At 36.9% G+C, this 22,894-nt stretch overlaps 4 protein-coding genes across 6 annotated transcripts; 1 reads left to right on the top strand and 3 right to left on the bottom strand.

Moving 5' to 3' along the window:
* Positions 1 to 370: 370 nt before the first annotated feature.
* LOC140791309 (DNA-directed RNA polymerase V subunit 5A) lies at positions 371 to 3,099 on the bottom strand. Its single transcript, XM_073141821.1, has 4 exons — positions 2,790 to 3,099; positions 2,244 to 2,420; positions 1,554 to 1,667; positions 371 to 564 (listed from the first exon to the last, which is right to left on the bottom strand). Exons 1-4 carry the CDS (start codon positions 3,018 to 3,020, stop codon positions 439 to 441), a joined length of 648 nt encoding a protein of 215 aa, XP_072997922.1. The 5' UTR covers positions 3,021 to 3,099; the 3' UTR covers positions 371 to 438.
* Positions 3,100 to 4,095: 996 nt separating this feature from the next.
* On the bottom strand, positions 4,096 to 5,825 carry LOC140791308 (uncharacterized). 2 transcript variants are annotated; one of them, XM_073141819.1, is made up of 3 exons: positions 5,691 to 5,825; positions 5,260 to 5,554; positions 4,096 to 4,460 (listed from the first exon to the last, which is right to left on the bottom strand). In XM_073141819.1, the coding sequence occupies exon 2, from the start codon at positions 5,438 to 5,440 to the stop codon at positions 5,294 to 5,296; it is 147 nt and encodes a 48-aa protein (XP_072997920.1). In that variant the 5' UTR covers positions 5,441 to 5,554; positions 5,691 to 5,825; the 3' UTR covers positions 4,096 to 4,460; positions 5,260 to 5,293. The 2 variants fall into 2 exon arrangements, with proteins under 2 accessions (XP_072997920.1, XP_072997921.1); XM_073141820.1 differs by having other exon boundaries at positions 4,096 to 4,457.
* Positions 5,826 to 7,052: 1,227 nt separating this feature from the next.
* LOC140790693 (probable magnesium transporter NIPA3) lies at positions 7,053 to 13,427 on the bottom strand. 2 transcript variants are annotated; one of them, XM_073140887.1, is made up of 9 exons: positions 12,961 to 13,427; positions 12,812 to 12,868; positions 12,452 to 12,542; positions 12,196 to 12,356; positions 11,966 to 12,093; positions 11,688 to 11,825; positions 8,958 to 9,050; positions 7,694 to 7,811; positions 7,053 to 7,583 (listed from the first exon to the last, which is right to left on the bottom strand). In XM_073140887.1, the coding sequence occupies exons 1-9, from the start codon at positions 13,088 to 13,090 to the stop codon at positions 7,471 to 7,473; spliced, it is 1,029 nt and encodes a 342-aa protein (XP_072996988.1). In that variant the 5' UTR covers positions 13,091 to 13,427; the 3' UTR covers positions 7,053 to 7,470. The 2 variants fall into 2 exon arrangements, with proteins under 2 accessions (XP_072996988.1, XP_072996990.1); XM_073140889.1 differs by lacking the exon at positions 8,958 to 9,050.
* A 3,828-nt stretch (positions 13,428 to 17,255) lies between these two features.
* Positions 17,256 to 22,198, top strand: LOC140790692 (L-galactono-1,4-lactone dehydrogenase 2, mitochondrial). The gene is made up of 6 exons (XM_073140886.1): positions 17,256 to 17,987; positions 18,751 to 19,001; positions 19,103 to 19,285; positions 19,478 to 19,880; positions 20,987 to 21,127; positions 21,803 to 22,198. Exons 1-6 carry the CDS (start codon positions 17,331 to 17,333, stop codon positions 21,971 to 21,973), a joined length of 1,806 nt encoding a protein of 601 aa, XP_072996987.1. The 5' UTR covers positions 17,256 to 17,330; the 3' UTR covers positions 21,974 to 22,198.
* Positions 22,199 to 22,894: the final 696 nt, after the last annotated feature.

Below are 22,894 nucleotides of genomic sequence, written 5' to 3'. Positions count from 1 at the left end.
TCTCCATTAATCATCAGTTATAGAAACTTAAAAGAGCACGCACTTACTGCATTCAAACTTTTGGAGAGGGAGGAGGAAAGTGAGTACATCATTAGAAACGTGACTCCCATATCGTCTAGAAGGTTTTAGGTTCAAGAATCAATTCACACATGTATGATCTGAACATACATGTGTGAATTGATTATGAACATATATGATCTGAACATACATGTATGATCTGAACATGTACAGATCATAGAAGCGTTTTCTATGATCTGAGAATTTCCCAATTTCAACAGAGACGATATAGTTATTAATATTACAGTGTATTAGTTTCACTCTGGTAGAAGATTTCTGAGAGAGAAGAATATAGAAAGTGACATGGTAAATGTAACCCAAAAACATATCACTATTCAGAACACATGTAGCCATTAGTTACACCAGTTAGTCATATAGGCACTATAAAACACAGCGGTACGTGACATGAGATCCAGTAAGCTCTCCATCATATGAAACTTTCACAATGGTTCCCTTCTCGAGGCCATAGTATCGAGCAATGGCATCAGTCTCAAGCATCCGAGGAAGCTGAAGGGCAATAAAACAAAATATTTAGCAACGTGAAGGAAAGAATTCTGAACTGCTAATTACCTCCAGGACTTGACAAGAGATAACCTGCTCGATTATACTGGAGCCAGGAGAGGATATTCAACTTTCAGCAATATTGAAGACCAAGTCAAGATGAACACAAACTATCTAACAACTAGATTGACAGCATTTATAAAAGAAAAAGTAGAAAGATTCTGAATTTTAAATTTGGCAATCACTTTTGATTTCTGTTCTGAAGAACCTTGATTTAAATGGAAGAACTACCAATTCCAGAAAAAAAATTACTGTAAAAATGGTTCTAAGAAATGAGATACAAAAGGAAATAACAGGGTTGTGTTGACACCAACGGTATGCAATCAGCTGGTTAAAGGACCAGGCCAATATAACCATTCCCAGAATTGATTCCCAATGGCACCTAATGGCTTACTTTGGATGCCATAAGATCCCACTCTCAAAAAAGGGCAAAGAAAAGGCGTTGCCATGATATTTCTTAAATAAGGAAACATGGCATGCATTAACTTCTCAGTTCAGTGCCTTTCATGGTTTGCTATGCATAAAAGGCTGGATATAATGAATCATCTTGCTAGAGAGAGATTGATCACTAGGCTGAAATTGAATGCAATGTACTCTGACATGTGATGCCATGCTGACATGATAGTATCTGTAATAGTAGAAGAGTATCCCTAATGGTTGTAGAGGTACAATAGCTTGGAAATTCTAGAACATCTTAATAGGAACAGGGCAAATGATGACTTTCTTCGAATATAAAAGATCTCGAACTATGCTGTTGACATAATTGGTGGCACAGTTATGCAAGGTAAAAAGAAGCTCTCCTCTTTTGGTATAGTATTTATCTATTTTCTTACAAATGGAGAAGATAATATAAAGCTTCCACTTAAAGGTACACAAATAATCAGTTTTAAATTCTAATGTTTGTTCTAGAATCTATAAACTCAAAACCATCATACCTGCTTATCCTCCACACTATACTTCTTCAAAAGATTGTCTTTCTCTTCTGTTGTTAGTACGTCATGCCTTGGCATCAGAACATGCTTCGTGATGTTGACCAGCAAGTCAGTGATCTGAAATTGAGAAGGCTTATCGAATATATATGGGTAAAAATGGTGAGAAGTTCAACTGAGACGGTTTAACAGGTAATAGGAGATAAATGTTGACATTGCAAGTCCAAGAACATCCTTGTTGCTTTAGAAAGAGAATAAGTAGATTGTTCAGTTTGTTCTATTATAAAGCATGGGTTCAACGAATCTGAAAATATTGCTACTCATTGGCAATAAACTCAGTTACCGTGTTTACACATTGACAATTCCCTGTACTTACATAATCAGGACAGAGATAAATGTTAAGCGTATAATTATAAATAAGCAGATATGAATCAAGAAACAAAGCCGCAAAACAGTTTTACAAACTGTGGACTTTACTTTACACAAGCAGAAGAATCAACTAGATGCAATAGTGATATTATCTAGGAGATTACACCACCGACGGTTTAAGAATGCGCAAATGATGAATGGCTTCCATACGAGAGTAAAATGTAAAATGCAAGTAAGCACGGTGGAGCCACTTCTTTTCCTTGGAGAAAAGTTATAAATTAAAGGGATAAGAAAAAAATTTATCTACAATTTGAACGGTACACTTACTTGAAACGTCTCTATCTTAAATTTGGAAATATCTTTGATGGCCTCTCGAGCTTTGGATGTCATTTTGCTTTGTAAGACAACAATTAATCGACTCAAGTTTTCCTTGCTAAACCGAGAATAAATATCACGTATCGTTGCCAACTTGACAGGGTCAGTTCCGCAAAATATAGCATGTACCTAAAGCAAAACATAAGTGAGACCTCATAGTGTTCGAGTAACCAAAATAAGAAGATAGTTTCTTTCTCTCTTCTTTTTCTTGGTGATGATTGCGATTCCACTGCCGAATTGAAAAAGAGCTATCTTGTAGAGCGAACATGGAATAACCATCAACTCGGGATTCTCATATCCTAGGGCCTATACAATAGAAGACTTCAACCCTTAATCCATTTATCTCCGTTTCACTCCCAATCTCCTGCCCTACTTCCCTCCTAGCTCCTCCATTGCGGAACAGAATAACTAGGGTTCTTTGTGCGGGGTTTCTACGGCGTAACGACAAATTGAAGCGAGAAGCAAGAAGAAAGCGGCAGAGCCGAGAGAGAAAGACACCTCCTTGGAGGAATCGGAGAGGAGATGGGAGCTGAAGGCGAGGTGTTCGAGGTCGGGCTTCTCCTCCCACCACACCCGGAAGTCGGCGAGGTTGCGGTCGATTTCGGCGGCGTCGACGGCGTAGCCCCGGTCACGGAGCATCTCGAGGAGCGTGCGGCGAGCCAAGAAGTACCGGTGGCTCTCCACACTCCCGTGATCCACCATCGAGCTCAAGCAGCACCCCTCCTCCATTCTCTCTCTCTCTCTCTCTCTCTCTCTCTCTCTCTCTCTCTCTCGATCGACAAGAGAAACATGTGAACGGCACGAACTAATGAACTAGGAGCCGAGACAATCCGGCCCGGTAACATTATACGAATCCGACCCGATAGAATGACAATAACTACTTTTTTATTTGTTTTTATTTATTTTGATAGTTTCTTTATTATGTCCAGCGGATTAATCATAAGCTAACAAAACCACTATTCGTATATTTCAAACTATTTCATCGCCTCATAAATATTTCAAAATATTCTATCGTGTGAAAATTGAAGAGTTGTTTTGTTTACCAAACTAGCCTTGTTATAATTTATTTTTATCAAAATAAATTATTCAAACTTATTACCAAAATAATATAATTTATTGTAGCCCTGGCTAGTTTAATATTTTACAGTTCAGTATTTTTATCTCATTCTAAAATGCTAAAATGATCAGTGTTTTATGTATATAAATTTTTTTAACTTAATCTTTCGATAGTCTGAGGATAAACACACTAAACAGGTTAGGATTTTTATTTTTGTTATGGCTACAGTAAATTAAATTTTATTTAATAATAATTTTAATTGACAATCTATATCGATAAGAAAAAAAACTCTCATATTTACCTCAAAATTAAATTTATCTCGAACAAGATAAGCAAAAAATATTAGCTATCTTCGGTTCAATTCGACAGTGAGTCAAGTGAAAAACTAAAGATATAAACTATTAAATCTCAATCTATTGGTTAGAATATATCATTTTTTAAATGAAGCAAACTAATCTCGAATAAAATTTTGAACCGAAGAATTATTCGTGAACAACTGGCTAAATTGACAGCACTGCTACTAGCTACCATGGATTGAGACAAATGAGTATTAGACAAAGATTATCCCCCAAAAAAAAAAAAAATTATGTCTCCATTTTCTGAATTGATTGCTTTTTACAATGTTTTTTTTAATAGTATGACAGTACTAATTACTGGATTAATTTACTATGTAATACTTAACGACATAAATCACACATAATTCTTTATCTCATCTCAAAATTAAGAAACCAACATTAAAAGATCAAATTGATTGCTCAAACATCAATTGATTACATCTCCATGTATAAAAAGCTATTGGATATTTGCTTCACAATCTATTTTATTTTGAGAAGTTAATACAACATAGAATAAAAAATTTCCAACATGGCCAAACACTTCCAATAGGGGAAAAAAAAAAGAATCAAGAACATGCCTTCCAATTCTTGAATTATTATGGAGTCACTTTATGAGTGCCCACACAATGAACAAAAAGGAGTGGAACACCATTGCTGACCTCCTCTGTCTTCAGGAATTAAAAGATCTATGAACAATGTCTACATTTCTTCGCTGTTGTTTCTCTAAAATATGAAGCTATACAAGAAATCCAAGCTGAATCGACTCACCGACGCCTTCTGCGATTATAATAAAAGTGGCTAAATTAAGTTTACGCGCTTCAGAATTAGAGCAATTCAGCATATCTACCATTTCATTTTCTGACCAAGGTGAGTAATAGAGAATTTTGACAAGAACCCATAGGGAAAATTTTTAATCATGATAAAACAATCCAAATATACTAAATTAGTTTTGCAAACATGTGGATAAATGAGTAACAAAACAAAAGGAGATAAGGAAAAGTGAAGGATGAAAATTGTATTTGAGTGCATATATCGGTTTATTATTCGATCTAAAGTTTCAATTCGACTCATATAATGCGGAAATGAATGTAATGACTGAAACTAATGAAGTAAAGAGAGCTACAAGTTGTAAAATTCACATTCTATTCCTAGCATGCTTGCAGCTATTGATAATGTGCATCAGTATGAGCAAGTTAAGTTATCTCCTCATTTTTGGCTCAACAACAGAGGGATTCCATAAGATTTTCAATCCAATTCTTCCACAATTTGGTCAAATCTTGCCATGCTAACATCTCTACACAACTTCCACTTTACTTCAAGGTGAAGCTTGCACAGACTCCAACCAACAATTTCTAAGAATATCACACATCATTCATTAATTCATCAAGTCCACTAAACACTCAAGCATAATCTGCAGAAAAGAAAGAAAACAAACAGAAAAAACAGAGCTTTTTGCTGAAATTGATCAGAATTATAGCATCAACCATTCAAGGTGGATCTAATAGGTGATTCAAACTTCACAATTAAGCAAAACCATCACTCAGAAATTGAAATAGACAAAGAATGGTGGTGATACCTAAACAGAAGCCGGAATTGATCGAAAACAAGGATCATCCAACCGGAAAGGGGCCGATGTCGCCGGTCCTGAGGGCGCGGGCGATCTCGTCGGCGACGGTGACGCACGACGAAATCCAATCGTCCAATACAATCCACACCATGTTCATTATGTACACTGCTAAGCCCCATGGCATCGCCATTCCCTTCCCCCTTCTCCCCTCCTCTTCCAAAACAAAACGCCCACTTTTCTCTACTTCTCCTGGATGCAAACAAACAAACCGCAACTCCCCACACACAAGCACACCACCACCAACCTGGAGACAACCAACAACCAAACCCAATTGGGCACTAAACAACAGAGAGCTAGAAAAAGAAAGATGAATCCATTTGCATAAGATATCGATACAAAGAAGTAATCAAAGCATGAATAGGATATGATACAATGATTACCCTTAGAGAATCTATTCTTCTCTTGCCCTCTTGGAAGACTCCTCTTGTCAGGATTAAAGAGAGATCAGTGTCAATTACGGGTGGAGTTCGTTTGTTGGGTTGTATACGTTAAGAGCTGCTTGTTCTAGAATGTTTGTGGCACAGAGGACTGGAATTCGACTCTTCGCATGCAGGAATTTATTACAGTACGGGTACTTGGCCGCCTCTGCCTGGCTATGGTTGGAGCTCCCTACAGTAGGGATTTCAGGTAATCCTCAAAAGAAACAGGCTATGGAAAGGAAAATATCCACGTGGCAGTCCAAATGCAGGATGCCGACACGCCACGAGTTAGGTAATATTCTGTAATTTAATTTTAGGGTGGCAAACTCATTTAATTGGATCTTAAAGTATATTTTTTTTTTCTTTTAAAGAAAAAAATTATTTTTTAAAAAGTTTGTTGATTAAATGAATCGATATGGTTTGACATCTTATCAAATTGGATGAATCACTTATTAAGTGTCGTGATTCATGTCAAACTTTGCTGTCATGAAGGAAAGTAATACTTAAACTTGATTATGGCTTGAGGGATTGGACTTTATCGTACAATTTATATTTTAATCCTGTCATTTGTCCTCTCTTTTGTTTTCTATTTTAGGCCGACTCCTCTCTCAATTGCACATCACATCAATTACGTTGTGTTGATGTGACTCTTTATCTACTTAGGAATCGAGGAGTTTGTTACTTATCTAAATCTTATCCACATTGTCTTCTCTCTAATTTTCTCTTTTCCTAATAACCTTTTCTTTTATGTAATAAGATAATAAGCTTTTCTTCTATAGATACTCTCTTTCATGATAAGATTGGAAAGATACAAATATTAGACATCATCACTTCTCATGTTGCAATCTTGACATAATAGATGGGGTGGTGGCCAACCTAAGCATTTGCATTGATCTATGCACCCACTTGACATATTATAAGGTACTGTATGATTGTATTGCTTGGCATCTTAAGGGGACTGTTCAAATATCTAATCTAGCACAAGACAAAGAATAAAATAATGAAAGCCCCCCCATTAATGGGGATAAGTATGACAGAGCTAATTCTTTGTACCTTGAGGGGACCCTTCTTAATTATATGCTAGTATATGTGCAATGTACTTGTGTGAATTGGACAATTTTGGGTGGTGAGAGAATGGATAAGAATATGATAGGCTGGATAAGTGTGTGCATATATATTTCTTGGCAATACTATGATTAGCAAAGACAGGTTGACGGGAAGCTATCAAAAGGAATACCTGCAGCAAGTGGCCAAGAATCTTTCCATGTTGCATTATGCACATATCAACTGTAGGAAAATAAATCCTCTCTCAGAAGAACACAATAAATAAAGAACCTGTGAATATAAATTTCCTTGGCATAACCAACAATTTCTTTTTAATATAGTTTGTAAAATGCTAGGCTAAGTAATACCAATGATTTGATTTCCCATGTAAGGAGAGAAGAATAAAAGTTTTCTATCCACATTCTTTAAAAATCACCGAGACATCGGAATGCCACTACACACTGTACATTGTTGGAGACCAAAGGCTCAAAGCCGACATTCTTCCTCACACCAAGAACTATACACAAAGCTGCTAAGGCATCACCACAGTTTGAACTATGAGTCCTTGTGATCAGTTCGTTGTTTGCTAGAGACCCTGTTCAATTGAATCAGTTTGTTGGAAGCTTTAGTTGTGATCTTAATACTACCAGATGCTTTTGGCATAACTTAATGACACTTCACTAAAGCTCACGTCTTCTTAAGCATAAAAATCTTGAGAAGAAGTCATCTCATCCTCAAGATGCTTCAATAACTCCCCATTTCCACTAGAGAGTGTCGCAGTCAAGGACGGCGATAATGGCGCATACATACCTACACATTTGTAAAAGTAAAATCACAAACAGTAGAAAAGGAGCTGAGTTGAAAGAAGGAATAGTATGAGAAGGGAATAACTTGAGTATGAGAACCAGAATACTACTCACTTCTAGAGGGACTCCTCTCGTAGTCCTTTGTGACATGCAATAGGATGGTTCCGGATAATACAACAATGAAGCCACAAATTTCAGAAATGATGTTTCCCATACTTTGTCCATCCCAATCCTGCAATGGCATTAAAACTTGAGTTGCCATATATTGATTTAGTTGTGATTCTTTATGACCCACCCAAGAGGCAGCAAAAGGAAATCCTAGTACTAAGAACTTGAAAATCTCGAGCAGCAGGATAAAAAAATTACAAAGATATAATTAGAGGACATGACACTCTAGATGGCGCCTATAAGGCATCCTTTTAAGTATCTCTGGAGCGTAGGCACAGTTATGGTTTATGAGCATAACAAAACTGATATCTGATCACCAATTTCTGCCACAACCAAATGCAGTAGCTGGGAGTAATGTACAGATTGGACACCCTCCTAATTTCTGCCACCCAATATCCTCTTTATTTTTTGAAGTAGTTCAAATATTCATTTTCAGCTCATTCCCCTGAATCCACTTATATGTAGCAACATGCAAGTCACAAAAAATGTATATATATTCTACTACAGTAGTACAATGTACAGTACCAACACGTACATGGTAGATTCGGGAAAGCATCAGCACATGGTGAGAAATGAACAATTTCTTTTTGAAGTTCCTTTTAGTTCTTAAGTAAATTTAATATGTTGTAAAGAATATTTCTAAATCTTCTAAAATATGTTTTGGGAATTTGTAGAGCATGCTTCAATTATACTTGGACCCTCATAAACACTAGATCTATGAAATCTTCCTAAGGTGTGTCAGTTCTAGCAGTACTAAGAGCAGTTCATTATAATAGTTCCACTCATCATAGGCCTTTATGCAATTAACGAGATATGCAGGATTCTTTATATACACGCTGCCTGTGCTTACCAGCAAGGCTGCACAAAATCCTATTTTATGAGCATACTGATGGTAAGGCCTCTTCTAAGTGTGATGTACCAGAAAGCTCAAATGGGTGATCTAAGTGCACTAGGTCCTATTATGGTGAGTAAATGCAATAGCCTTTACAGCACAACAACTAATCTTGATAATGGTGCTTTACTTATATTTCACATGAGGAGATTGGTCCTTGTGGCACAGATGGTGAATACATGGAAATTTTTCATTCCACAATATATCTGCAAATGAATTAGATAGACGTAATTACAAATATTGGATGCTAGAATAGGATACCATGGAGCAAGAATTTTTCACTGTTGCAAATTTGCAATCAAGCATTATTAGTAGTACCTTGAACATTATGACACTGGCAAGGATTGTAAGTGTTGTGAACATCACATAATATATTGGAGAAACAATAGCAGTATTAAAGGTGTCGAGAGCCTGCAAAATGAAATGATAAAGTAATTCCACAAGAGGAACACATGATAGATACAGAGAAAATTGAAATACTTTTGAATGCATGCACTGAGTAGGCTGGTACTAAAATTTGAGATAGATTTAAACTGCAATTAGAAGAAGAAGGAATAAAAAAATTTCAATAACTCTAGAGGAGAAAGAAGGGAAAAAACAGCTTGATCAACTCTTGAGGAGAGTAAAGGTATATATAGAAATGGATGGCTGATATCAAGAAAAAGCTAAACTGGAAGCATTATCACTTACTATGAGTTCATAGTAGTTGCTAAAAGCAACCTGAATGATAATAATTCATTGAGGTTATGCAGGCTACCTGTTCTCAGCTTCATATCACTAATGATACTTAAATGATCTCATGGATACATTTAGACAGACTAGAAACACTGTGATGCACGAAAGCATGTCAACCTTGTTTAAAACTGAAAAATAGTGCTCAATTAAAGCATACTCCTTGATGGATCTAATTTGATTCTCAATCACCTAAAGCATCTTGCTATGGTCTTTCCTCCAAACATTCTTAGGAAAGAGCACAATACATATCCACACACCATTAATACACTTAATAGAGTTATAGGTCATAAAGAATGTGCCATAATATAGATAATCCCTTAGGGAACATATAGGTACAAATTGATGCAATATTTACAACCTAAGCACTTATAACTATAAATTTAAGTAACTGATCTTCAAATTCGAAGACTATAAGTTAATTCATCCATTTAAAGTGTCACTGCTTGTTAGATGCCAAGAGAAGTATCACACAGATAATGCAATGATCCAAGTTTATTATAATAAATCAGAAAAAGGAAGTACTTGACAGAAAATATGTTTGATAGTACTTGAGGTTTATGTTGAAAAAATAAAGAGCCATCTCTGTATATATGGGAACCATATAAAAGGTGCTGATGCATAAGTGCACGACTTAGCATACCAGTGTCAAAAAGAACATTCCAGATGTGGCCTACGAACACATTGCGCACATCCAATAGGTGTTGGACTACACAGACACATTTGATTCAAAACTGCATATTTTTCAAAGAGGAGCAATCTTGAGGTTTAGACTTCAGGTGAAACTTTAAACATATGGAAAAATAAGTCATGAATTTCTACTGTGAGGGCATATTTCTGGTTTATTTACCATTGTAACCTAAAGATGATAACGATTAAGCTCAACTTCTTTATAAACAGATCCCCAACTTTCCTGAATTTGCATGAATAACACTCTCATCCACTAGACTTGCATTGAGAAATCATCAACCTATCTTTGGCATGACATAGTCAACTTCCCTTAGTTATTAATAAAATTAATGCTAGTAACATCGACCTCTCAAAATGATATTTCGAGATTGGAGATAAACTTGAAGGAGAGTGCTCATCGGGTGGATAACAATGATATGTGGGTCATGTTATGGTGTTTTCTGCCTTTTCATAATGCTGCTAATACATCGAGATATAACAATCTTTAGGGTTAACAACATGACAATTTAATTAACTAGAATTTCAGAATTAATTCTCTAGAGTCCCTGAAACAGGACTTAACTAAGTGAGTGTGATATCTGTTTTGCTTTTCTCATGTTTAATGCTACCAACCACCATGTGAATCACTCCATTACCCTAGCAAAATAGCAGTCACATTACACTTGAAAATAAACCTTGCAGAACTCTTACATCGCAAACATACTCAACTTTTGTTCCTTAATAATTGTGGTGATGATCAAATGTCCTTTAGATGCTACCTGAGGTTGTTTCATCTCATGTGCAATGATTGACCATAAATCTGTGAGATATTTTTTTTGTGTGTGTGTATGGACATAAATATATAATATATTGACGCATATAAGATAGATCGAAAATTTTAGAAGATTGTTCTAGAACCTACCTAGCTGCCAAGCCATACCTTTTAAACCTTTAGGTCTATATGCCTTGGAACCCTTATGCAATTTGAGAACTTGTCAACCATCATCCTATTATACTGTGCTCAATAATTTCACTTCATGAATTTTCTCTGTAGTTTACTTTGTATGATTGTATCACTCTTTTGTGTCATATAATGACCTCAGAAAAATGATAATCAAGTTGTTATCTTGCTTTTACCAAATATTAAAAAATTCTCAGACTCATCATCTTTTATCACGATAAATGCCTTCAACAGTTAGTTAAAATTCAAACAACAAAGCAAGAAAATAATGCTCTAGGAGATCCAAGCTGGATAATGTTATGGGCACAGCACTTCAGCATTCAGATGTTAAGTTTCTTGCTGATTTAAACAGATATGACCATGACGCCATTGCTGATCTCAATGGCAGTTTGCACAAAACAAATGCCATGAGAGAGTAGGATATAATAAGAAAAGATTCAATAAAAAGAGAATTAGTCATTCTTGTAGAATCCATGAGTGAATGCCAGATGCAAGTTACTTGAGGGTTGACATAACGTTAGGCACAATACTATCTTCTCACTATTCCTACTTAGGTTACTTAGTTATTACAGAAAACAAGTTCTAAATGCCTTTCAAACAGACAAAATATTATCATAATTTGAGCATTATCATAAAGCACGACTAGAAGCTTATTAAATCCAGATAACTAATGAATTATCACTAACCTTGTTAAGATAATTCATCTGTGTTATCACACATGTGAGCACTACCAGCATGAAAAACCACGTTTCCGGATATATTAACTGATTTGTACCCTCAAAAGTCAGCTTTAGAGATGTTCCCAGAGCTTTGACACTCATTACCTGCATAACAGCAAGTTAATATGTAAAAGCAGACTTCAAATTCGCAGGTGAATATAGAATAAGTTTCTTCAGTTTCATAGAGCATAAATATAGAAAAGTAGACTTATGTGATAAAAAAGAATGGAAAAGGAAAATGTTACCGAGAGAGATCCCATCAATGAGCAAATGCCCGTAAAAATTAGGACATTTGAATGCCCATACCGTGGAGCAAAATGGAAAACCAGCACAAACACCAACACTATAACTGAGGCCACATACAGCAAGAAAGCTGAAAAACAATCAAGCAAAAACAATCACTTTACTGGATAATCACTAAAGTAGATGATAAACCAACATATGTGTCACAAGTCAAGCAAGCAACTAGGATTACCAGTCTGAGTTGCCAATTTCCATATTTCCTGAACTGAGGTAATTTCTCTCTCTTGTGGTGCATGGACAACAATCACTACTGATCCAGCAACACACATCACACAGCCCAGAACACCAAGGCCATGTAATCTCTCTTTCAAAATAAAGTGAGCCAACACAGCACTAGACATATAGGAAGTTCCATCAGAACCGTAACAAATATCAGCTTAACTTCCGCAATCAAAATTATGAAGTTGAATACACAACATATGAGTTACCTAACAATAATACTCAATGCACCAAGAGGTGTAACAAGAACTGCAGGGGCGAAGGCGTATGCTATAAAATTTGCAACCTCCCCAACGATCACTATAATGTAATTTAGCTTAATCAAAATTTAACCAAGATGAAGTCCACATAACTCCTACACATGTAGTAATATGAGTAAATATTATATATACTGCAATCGAAATTCCACAATAACAAGCAGTAATCGAGTGATTAACCTATTATATCAATAGCTTCGACTAAGAACATTTTTGCTTACCCACATGCGATTCAGCCGAGATTAACTCAGAATAGGAATAAATAAGCTAATTGCAATCAAAATAACGCAAAGAAAGTAAAAAGGAGCTTACTTGTGATCATGCCAACCCACCAAAGGGGCTCTAAAAGGTAGGAATATCCACCAACACCTGCACTCAAAGATTCCGTCACCCACATGATAATCTAACCAATAAAAAGATAAAATTTCGACAGAATGCCAAGAATTAGAACGAATTCTGACCGGCTCGGACTCCAGAAGCAGCCGCAGCCTTGCGGAGGCCTTTCTTCTTGATGATGAAGCTGGCACCGATGAATCCGCTGGATAGAAGCGCCAATAAGAATCCCTTCAAGTTATCGGTGGAAAATCCCATCCCACCTCGGATAATCAAGCTACTCGACCCGATAAATATTGGTTTTTCTCTCTCAAACTTGGGTGGGAATTCTCGTATACAAGTTTTGGCTTCTATTGCGTTGCGTATGTCTTTGGCTCTTTCTTTTGTTCTTCTTGCGATTGGAGTGGGAGAGGAGGGAGGAGAAGAATTGGTTGGAATCGGGAGAGGGCTTTCTTCGCCTGCCAATTGGCGTGGTTGGAAAAGGTACGAAAAAGAACAAAACGTTTGCGTATAGCACCCTCTCTTTTAGCAAATTTATCAATTATACTCCTGCACTTCAATTATTCCATCCTTTTTTTTTTTTGCAAAATGAGATAAGAACACTCCTCGTGGTACATCGGGTTTTTATAAGTTAATTTCTTTTAATTTATTAATTAAAGAGTTGTCCTTTTAAACTACTACGATAAATAAATTTCTTTAGAGCAAAAGAGCATGTGAGATTAAAAAATCCAGTACCATGCAATTTCTCCAAATAGTTTAAAAAATAGAAGTAATCTATTAAAAAAAATCCTTAATCTGGCTTAAGTGTTCTTTTGTTCATATTATAAGGATTCGGTCTTTCAGCGTGTTTCTTCCCTTCTCTCTCTCTCCTAGTCCAAATGACTAGGGGAGAAGCGAGAAACAGATGCCACTTTCCCCTTCTATCACTTTTCTTCTTACTCCTTTCTCTTTTCTTTAAAATTTTGCCTTTCAACTCTTCTTCACTGTACTCATCCTCGCTACCTACTTTGATCTCTCCGTCGTCGACCCACTTCGCTCTTTTCATCGTCATCTAGCTACACTATGACACCCCTTCCTTGCTGCTCGCTCCAATCTTCTCGTCATTGCTTTAATAGCCAACTCGCTTTGCTCCTCTAGCCATGCTTCGACACTGTTCTCTTCCTCACCACCTGCTCTGATCTTTGCTCCTACAGTTTGCTCTCTTCGTCCTCTAGCACACTCCAATTTCTCCTCCGTCATGCTTTCCCCTTTGCCGTCGCCCGCTATGGTCACTTAGTACCACTTCTTCCCTACTACCTTGCATCATCCTCTATGGGGTTCACAAGTTCAGCTCTAGTTAAATCGAGCCACACTTGGCTTTGGATTTGGTCGAGAGGGTAGTGGAGAAGGGCGCCTCAGTCGAACCCATTGTTGCGAAAGGAATTATGCTCTTTGGCCATTAAATATTTTTTTTATTGTAGTGTAGTTTTCTGAGTTGTTGATTAGAGATTCTTCTCCAACTTTGTAGATTCGTAGGATTGTGCATTTATAATTATTAGATTACGACGAGACGCAAGCTGATTCTAAGTCTTTTGCGTTTGTGAATCTTTGAGGTTTGTATGGCTGTGGAGATGGCGCAAAATGATGGGAATGATTGGCTATTGGTGTCTTGGGTAAAGATGGATGGAGGTGTACGGTGTACCCAAACTAAGGCACTAATTGCAGCAGTCTACTAAGGAATATGGAAACAAAAAAACTGTGGTGAGGCTTTTAGTGACAATGTGGAGCAAGCATGCAATGTGGCTAGGCGTTGCAATTCACTTGGCAAAAGAGTATTGCTCTAGCCAAGGGAGGAATCAACGCCACCACGTAAGGACGCGCGAGAGACGTCCTTAGTCCAAACTGGCAAAGGGGTGGGTGAAATTAAATACTGATGGAGCTCTAGTTTGCGATGCTGATGAGAAATGTCAGGGAAATGAGAACCTGTCCCTGCGCTCTCTCCCCCCTATTCTCAGAGGCATAGGCCATAAGAATGGGTCTGAGGATGGTGGATCCTAGCTCCAAAGTGGAGGTGGAGTCAGACTCACAAACTCTTGTGAGAATTTTCAGAGGAGAATGTGACTTCCCATGACAGGTTAGGAATGTAGTTAGTAACTGTAAGTCCATTCTTATGAGTTTGATCGAATGTCAAATAGCCCATATTTATAGAGAGGGTAATATGGTGGTTGATTAGGCAGCGCACCAAGGTATGACCTCAGCCATAGAAGTTCTTATAGGACGGGGTAGGTCCATACTACCCGATCTGCAATTTTTGATTGACTCTGACTCTGACTTCTTCCTGTATGGGAGAGGCAATACCAGCTGATCTAAGCTCTCTCTATTTTTTTTTTTAAATGGCTTAAATCCTAGTTTAATATTAAAATATATTTGTTTTAAATAAAATTAAACTATTAAGCATTTTACTTGCCCAAAGTAAGATGATGATAATACCATCATTTTTATTGAAAGAAAAATGCTGAACATTTCAATATTTTACTAGAAAAATAGATACACATAAAACACTGAAAATTTAGCGTTTTATTAAAAAAAATCAAACAAGAAAGATAAAAATATATATAAAAAAGATTAGATGTCATAACATTATGCTTGGTTATCCATTTTAGTCATAAAATATAGTATTATGAAGATATAAAAAGAGTTTTATAAATTGGAATGACAGTCATTCTCCAAAACCAATTACGCTTAGAATCACAAAAAAGAAAAAAAACTGCTATCTCTTTCAAATTTTATTTTAATTTTTTTTTTAAAATTCTTTCAGAGAAAATGTTCCACTCATTAGTCTTTTTCTAAACATAAAATACTGAAGAGTCGAGCATTTTATAAAACAAACTTTTCAACATTGTCATTTAAAGGTAAATCGCTAATCTTTACCTAGAGCTATAGTGTCTCACATACCTATTTTGACATTAGGTTTCAGAGGTACTCTATTTGGTTAAATAAAATATAAAAGAGGGCTAGTTTGATCAAAAGCTCGAGTTTATCAACCAATCGCAATTGTTATTTTTATATGGGACACCTTTTTGTGTACGTGGTAAATTTTTTAGATCTACGATTCGATATGATTGACGAATAAAACATAATCTGATGCAAATCTTATGTGAATGTGATCCCATTCAACTGTTCTCAGATAATCTAAAGTTAAGCTGAGGTAGTCTTTTGTCAAATCTCACACATCTTTTTGATAATATTATAGTTGGCTTGAAAAAAGTGGTGCTTGTAAATAAGTGTTAACATATAAAATATAAAAGTTATCGTTCTTTAGTAGCTTAAATTTTTAAAGCCGTTGGTGAGTTAACGAGGAGTAAGAGTTTTGGTTTATAACAAAAGAAAAAAGTTTGCAAACATCTACACTTGGAACTAAAAAGGAGAAGCTTTTGCACTTCTCCCCGGCCTGCAGGAACTCCACAAGCAAAAGCCCAACTAAGCCTTGTTGTATGTACTCATATTGTCTTCTTGTGGTGAATGCAGCAAACGGAATCAACCTCCCATTTTGATTCCCATTGACTGACGGACACCTTTCTCTCATCTACTCATCTTAGACAGAATCTATTTGGTGTATTTCGATGTTTTAATTCTCTCCTCGAGCAGAGAGAAAATAATTACACTACTCATAATCTTGTCAGTTTTGCCATCTAAGACAAATCATGTATGGGATGAACCCATCCATCATCGAATCTTAATGAAAACCTGTCGGTATCCTTAAATGGCACTATGAGTTGGATTATTATCCCAAAAAATGCCACCGTGATAGTGAATTGGAACATGTCGCAATTGAAGGGGTGCTATAATTTGATGCCTAAATCACACCATTAGCTCCTAACTAGTCATATTTTAAAACTTTTTATCTAAATAAATTATCTTTAAATTTATTTATCAAATAGGGTATAGTTCACTGTAGCCCTAATAAAAACGTTGAATTAATTAGTATTTTTTTTTCTTTGACAAAAATGCTGATATATATAAATCCTTTTAACTTAGTCTTTTAATAATTTATAGAAAAATTGTCTAACAATAAAAACGCTGAAATTATTAGTATTTTTTAAGAGCCACATTGAATTAGACCCTATTTAATAAATAAATTTAAACGTAGTTTATTTTGATAAAAAAAAATTTAAGAAATGAATCTATCGCTTTTGTGTGCCAAAAAGAAAATTAAGTTGCTCTTTAAAAGCAACGAGAGCATATTCTGTACTGTAATACACTTCTTTATACGAAATTTCTAGAGTGAAATCTGAATGCAACTTCTCTAATCTACTATACAAACTGTAATTCTATCCGTATATTAAAAGTGGACCTTCTCAACGGGACGGCAGCGGAGGGGCCCCACCGCTCCACGGCGTCAATTGCCGATTGATACATTCATTCATACATCTCTATCCGTAATAAATACCAACCGGCTAAAACCAAATCAATCCACAAAAATCGCACTACGATCAAAGAAAATAATTATTAAAAAAAAATGCGTCCCCTCTTCGCTCGCCTCCTCCGCCCCTCCTCCTCCTCCTCCTCCTCCTCCTCTTTCCTCCTCCGCCACTCCCAGACCCTAAACCCTTACACTTATCCTAGCCCCCACCTCCTCCTCCGCCCCCTTTCCACCACCTCCTCCTCCTCCTCCTCCTCCTCCGATGCGGAGCTCCGTCGTTATGCTGGCTACTTCGTGCTCCTCCTCGGCTGCGGCGCCGCCACCTACTACTCGTTCCCCTTCCCTGCCGACGCCAAGCACAAGAAAGCTCAGATGTTTCGCTACGCCCCGCTCCCCGAAGACCTCCACACTGTCTCCAATTGGAGCGGCACCCACGAAGTCCACACCCGCGTGCTTCTCCAGCCGGAAACCCTAGCCGACCTCGAGGCCGCGGTGAGGGAAGCGGACGAGAAGCGCACCAAACTGCGGCCTGTGGGGTCGGGGTTGTCGCCCAATGGGATCGGCCTTTCTAGGGCTGGGATGGTGAACCTTGCGCTCATGGATAAGGTGCTCGAGGTGGATCGCGAGACGAAGAGGGCCACCGTGCAGGCGGGGATACGCGTCGCGGAGCTCGTGGATGCCTTGAAGGAGCATGGGCTTACGCTCCAGAATTTTGCGTCGATCCGGGAGCAACAAGTTGGTGGAATCATACAGGTTTGCTCCTTTTTTTGCCTCGTTTTTAGGTTTGTCTATAAATGGTGGAGCAAAATTTTGATCTTGGATGTTGGGTTTTCTGAAGTGCTTTCTTTTGTCTCCTTTACCTCTTTGATATGCGAGAAAAATATAATGGCTGGGAATTGTCTTCTAACGGGGAGTAACATAAACTTGAGATGACTTTTTTTAATCCTCTCAACCTTGGTTCCTAGGAGGAAGTCCAAAGGACTCAGAAATAGATCATCTTATTTGATTTGATATCAATGGGTGTCCTTTATTCAAGCAACTACTGGCGAATTTATACATATATTGTTGTTTTTGGATAACCGTACCTCCGTCACCGGAGCAACTTGAACCCCAGTTTCCTACTTGAACTAGGAGGACTTTCATGATCTCATCGTACACGTGCCCTGGTTGCCCGGTTGCCCCAACTATCCAGCAGTGCAAGTTAAATAGGCTAAAGGAAGCATTAACACTTTTTCAGCTTAATTTTTTTTTTTGAAAACCCCTGGAAGTTCGTTAAAAATTACCAAAAGTAAAGCCTCAGTGGCCATAACTTATTTTGATTTCAACATCTTTTGGCTAAAGATAGTATGATGGTATCCATATAATTTCGGCTAGAACTGCCTAAAAGATGAAAGTCTTCCATTGAAGTATTTAAAGCTTACTCTGTTATACTGTCTCAGTTCCTTTTCATGATCATTTTGTTACCTTTGATCTTAGTGTTCAGTTAAAGGATGTCATGTTCTCTTCTCATGTCCAGGTTGGTGCCCACGGCACTGGTGCAAGATTGCCTCCCATTGATGAGCAAGTTGTTAGCATGAAACTTGTAACTCCTGCCAAGGGAACAATAGAGGTGTCAAGAGAGAAAGATCCTGACCTGTTTTATCTGGCTCGCTGTGGTCTGGGTGGCCTTGGAGTTGTTGCTGAAGTCACTCTTCAGTGTGTGGAGAGACATGAGCTTGTTGAACATACATTTGTGTCTAACGTAGACGAGATCCGGAAGAATCACAAGTAAATTAATTATTCTGTTGAATGATAGCCTTGTTAATTTTTTTTTAATCATGGTGGTCTTTCATGTCGGTAAGAATTTTTATTTTCTTATTTGTTTGCAGGAAGCGGCTAGCTGAAAATAAACACGTGAAATATTTGTGGATCCCATATACTGACACAGTTGTTGTCGTTGAGTGCAATCCTCCTTCGAAGTGGAATACTCCAAAGTTCACACCAAAATATGGGAAGGATGAAGCAGTGCAACATGTTCGTGATCTTTATCGTGATTCCCTCAAGAAATATAGGTAAAGCGCATTCCTTTTGTTTGAGCAGCTAATTGAAGGCTAGTGACCTGTTGACGCCTCTGAGAAGATCATTATTTTTCTCGATCGTTTGAGAAAGCCTTCTTTCTACTTTATGTCTCTAGGTTTGATCTATGTTAAATTGGAATCTTCTAGATAGCTAAGTGTTCACTACCAGTTAATAGATTATTGCAGAATTGAAGCAGGAAGTGATGAGCCAGACATAAACCAGCTCTCTTTTACTGAGCTGCGGGATAAGCTTCTTGCCCTTGATCCTCTCAACAAGGACCATGTCATAAAAGTTAACCAAGCAGAAGCTGAGTATTGGAAGAAGTCGGAGGGATATCGGGTAGGTTGGAGTGATGAAATACTGGGGTTTGATTGTGGTGGGCAACAGTGGGTCTCTGAGACCTGCTTCCCAGCAGGGACCTTGTCAAAACCAAGCATGAAGGATTTGGACTACCTAGAGGAGTTGAAGCAGCTCATAGAAAGTGAAGATATACCAGCACCAGCACCTATTGAACAGCGTTGGACAGCTCGCAGTAAGAGCCTCATGAGCTCAGCTTCAAGTTCCAGTGAAGATGATATATTTTCATGGGTAACACAATTCTCTTTAATTTTTATCTTTGGCCTCTGCTAGATGATTTCACGACTACATATGATCTAGATTCGATTCGTTGCAAATGTACCATAATATTGTCTGCATTTTTTAATTGGTCCATCATAAGATAGATCCTGTATATAGTTCTTCCATGCCTCTGCATGTAAAAAGTGAGCTTCAATGGGGTGGCTTGGTATATGTACTATTAACATATGCATAGTTTATATATTGTAGATTTTTTTTAATTTTTGAAAATTACTGCAATGCATTTCATGTAGGGGTGAAAACGGATCGGATAGTGCTCAACCCATATCCGGATCCGTATGTTTAGTTTAGATACGGATTCGGATACAGATATTGGACGGATAGCAAAATTTAAAACCATATCCTAACTAAACAGATACGGATAATTTTTGGATATAAGATATTGATTGAATTTAAAATAATTATAATATTTTATTTAGATATAATTAACACAAAATTATTAAGAGTTTTACAACAAATAATTTTTTTGTATGTCAAATATATAAAATTAGATAAATTAATCTCTATAAATAATATATAACGTATTATTAGTAACAATATTAATATTTACTATTTAAATAAGAAAATTAAAAAGTATAAATCATTTAAAAAAATATGCGGGTAAACGGATATTCGATATCCGTATCCGAATCCGAAAAATATATCTGACCCGTATTCGAATCCGTATCCGAATTTTTTTTAAAAATTCTATCCGTATCCAAATTTGATAGAAAATTTTTATTCGAATCCGATCTGAGTCGGGTCGGATAGCGGGTCGGGTCGGAGTTAATCCAACCCGTTTTCACTCCTAATTTCATGTTTTGGAGGTCATCTATTTCGTGGGGTTCATTTTTTATGGGAAGTGATATATTCTCCTTTATGAAATTACTTTTCTTTATTGTATAATTATCTATCAATCTCAAAAGTTAATTGGTGTCCTTGCATTATGGTTGGTACTATTATGTCTTCAGAAGGGTCCTTGTAAGGAGTTCATATAGATCATCTTTTTGTTGTATGCTGTACTTTGACTAGTTTCTCTTAGATCAACTTATTAAATCTGTAGTGTTATGGTTATGTAGGTTGGTATCATCATGTACCTACCAACAATGGATGCTCGCCAGAGAAAGGATATCACAGAAGAGTTCTTCAATTACAGGCGTCTCACTCAAACTAGACTATGGGATGGCTATTCTGCTTATGAGCATTGGGCCAAAATTGAGGTATCTATTGATTACTGGAGATCTTTTGAACCTCCTTTTATCTATTGCATCAGGTTTTTGCTTTTGGACAATGTTACTTAGTTTGGCATTTCTTGAAGTGGAATTACATGCTGGTGGGAAAGGTCCTCTGTATCATAAGTTGACAGGCTAGTATGATCTCGGTTATCTCTCTAAAAGAAATATATATGAGAAAGCTTCTTTAATTCTGGCGAAAAGTGTAGTTGGAGGATTTGGAGAAAGGATGGATTCACAACCATAAGCTCTCAGCTATGTTAGCCTGTAATTTCTGAGTATGCGATGATATTGTAACTGGCATCCACATTATCTCTAGTGTGGTCAAATATCGGCGCTACAATGTATATTTCTTTCCTCGTTACTCGAGGAAAAGTCCAATGCAAAAATGTGACAACAGTCACATAAATTGCTGGAACCAATGGCTGTGTTATTCCTGCATTTCTCTGGAATAACAAAATTTACAATGTTATAAGCACTCATAGTTCTGAAGTTCTTCAGACAGGCATTTGATTGGCTACAGAATGCTAGTATCCATTCTTTTCTTTTCATGTCAATATGCTACAAATTTTCATCCTTGTAACCTTGTCTGTGTATGGTAGAGTTGAAGGTGCTCAGGTCATTAAGCTACTCTTCTAGCTGGCTTATTTTTACATTCTGCAGGTTCCGAAGGACAAGGAAGAGCTTGCAGCACTCCAGGCTAGATTGAGGAGGCGTTTCCCAGTTGATGCCTATAACAAAGCACGCGAGGAGCTTGATCCGAACAGAATTCTCTCTAATGTCAAGTTGGAGAAGTTGTTCCCCATGTTGGAGACGGTCAAGCTTTCACAGTAAGATTTGTTGTTTCAGCAAAAGCCTGTGAGGCCAGCAGAATTCCCAAAGTACTCGTGTGCTGGATGCATTATTTATTCTGATGTTTCAGTCTGAGTCAGTCTATGGATCTTGTGTTGATTTTGGTCGCTTGTATGGTAGTAGTTTAGTAAAAGGCCAATTATTCCTTAGCAGTAATTCAAAACTTTTACATTCTTAATCCAATAAAATTTGCTTTTCCTCATTGAATTTTTTGGCGATATATATTTTGGCACCATCGTCTAATTTACCTCGTATTGGGTTTTTTTTTTCAAAAAAATAATATTATTACTCCAAATTATTTATAAATATAGGTTTCTTTCAAAGAAACCATTTCGTAAATATTTGAAATCACTATTATTGTTGTATTTTATTAATCCATAAAAGAGTCTCTCTCTAGCAATTCAAATTGTAGATGCTTTCACACAAAATTTAAAAGCGAATGATTACAATTCTTTGACAATGAGCAGTAGATATTTGATAACTTAGCAAATCAGTTTTCTAAAATATGTTGAAAAAATTATGATTTTAAAATGAATTTTATAAATTTTCATTATTTACGATGTATTTATGTAATAATAAAAAAGCTCAAAATGTATTTTAACGTCATGTATTTAGTTAATCAATTCTATGAAGGGCTGTCAACAGAAATTAACTTTAAAAAAACTTGAAAAAAATTTCGTCATGGATGTCCTGCAACAACCTTTCATCCATCCTTCTTTCAGACTCCGAGACGTCGTAGTCTTCGACAACCTCCCCTCCATCGTCTCCATCAACACTCAACACGTCGAGGAGTTCGTCGAGCCTGCGGACCGACGTGGCGTCTTCTTCTTCCTCCTCGCTCTCAAGCTCCGAACAAATACAACTCTCAGCATCTTGGGATTGTGCATCGTCTAGCGAAGTCTC

Source organism: Typha latifolia, chromosome 6 (genome assembly GCF_019914945.1).
Source record: "Typha latifolia isolate L0001 chromosome 6, TyphaL0001v2, whole genome shotgun sequence".
Classification (NCBI taxonomy): domain Eukaryota; kingdom Viridiplantae; phylum Streptophyta; class Magnoliopsida; order Poales; family Typhaceae; genus Typha; species Typha latifolia.
Note: the sequence above shows the minus strand (reverse complement) of the source record. Positions and strands in the feature narration are given on the sequence as shown.

Excerpts from the sequence above, each read along its gene's own strand:
- LOC140791308 (XM_073141819.1), bottom strand. The coding sequence starts at position 5,440 with ATGGCGATGCCATGGGGCTTAGCAGTGTACATAATGAACATGGTGTGG.
- LOC140791309 (XM_073141821.1), bottom strand. The coding sequence starts at position 3,020 with ATGGAGGAGGGGTGCTGCTTGAGCTCGATGGTGGATCACGGGAGTGTG. Across the intron at positions 2,421-2,789 it reads TCTCCGATTCCTCCAAGGAG|GTACATGCTATATTTTGCGG; the intron begins GTGTCTTTCTCT and ends GTTTTGCTTTAG. Across the intron at positions 565-1,553 it reads ATAGTGTGGAGGATAAGCAG|CTTCCTCGGATGCTTGAGAC; the intron begins GTATGATGGTTT and ends ATTGCCCTTCAG.
- LOC140790692 (XM_073140886.1), top strand. The coding sequence starts at position 17,331 with ATGCGTCCCCTCTTCGCTCGCCTCCTCCGCCCCTCCTCCTCCTCCTCC. Across the intron at positions 17,988-18,750 it reads AAGTTGGTGGAATCATACAG|GTTGGTGCCCACGGCACTGG; the intron begins GTTTGCTCCTTT and ends TCTCATGTCCAG. Across the intron at positions 19,002-19,102 it reads GAGATCCGGAAGAATCACAA|GAAGCGGCTAGCTGAAAATA; the intron begins GTAAATTAATTA and ends ATTTGTTTGCAG.
- LOC140790693 (XM_073140887.1), bottom strand. The coding sequence starts at position 13,090 with ATGGGATTTTCCACCGATAACTTGAAGGGATTCTTATTGGCGCTTCTA. Across the intron at positions 12,543-12,811 it reads GTGGGTTGGCATGATCACAA|TGATCGTTGGGGAGGTTGCA; the intron begins GTAAGCTCCTTT and ends ATTACATTATAG. Across the intron at positions 7,812-8,957 it reads CCAGTGTCATAATGTTCAAG|GATTGGGATGGACAAAGTAT; the intron begins GTACTACTAATA and ends ATGCCATTGCAG.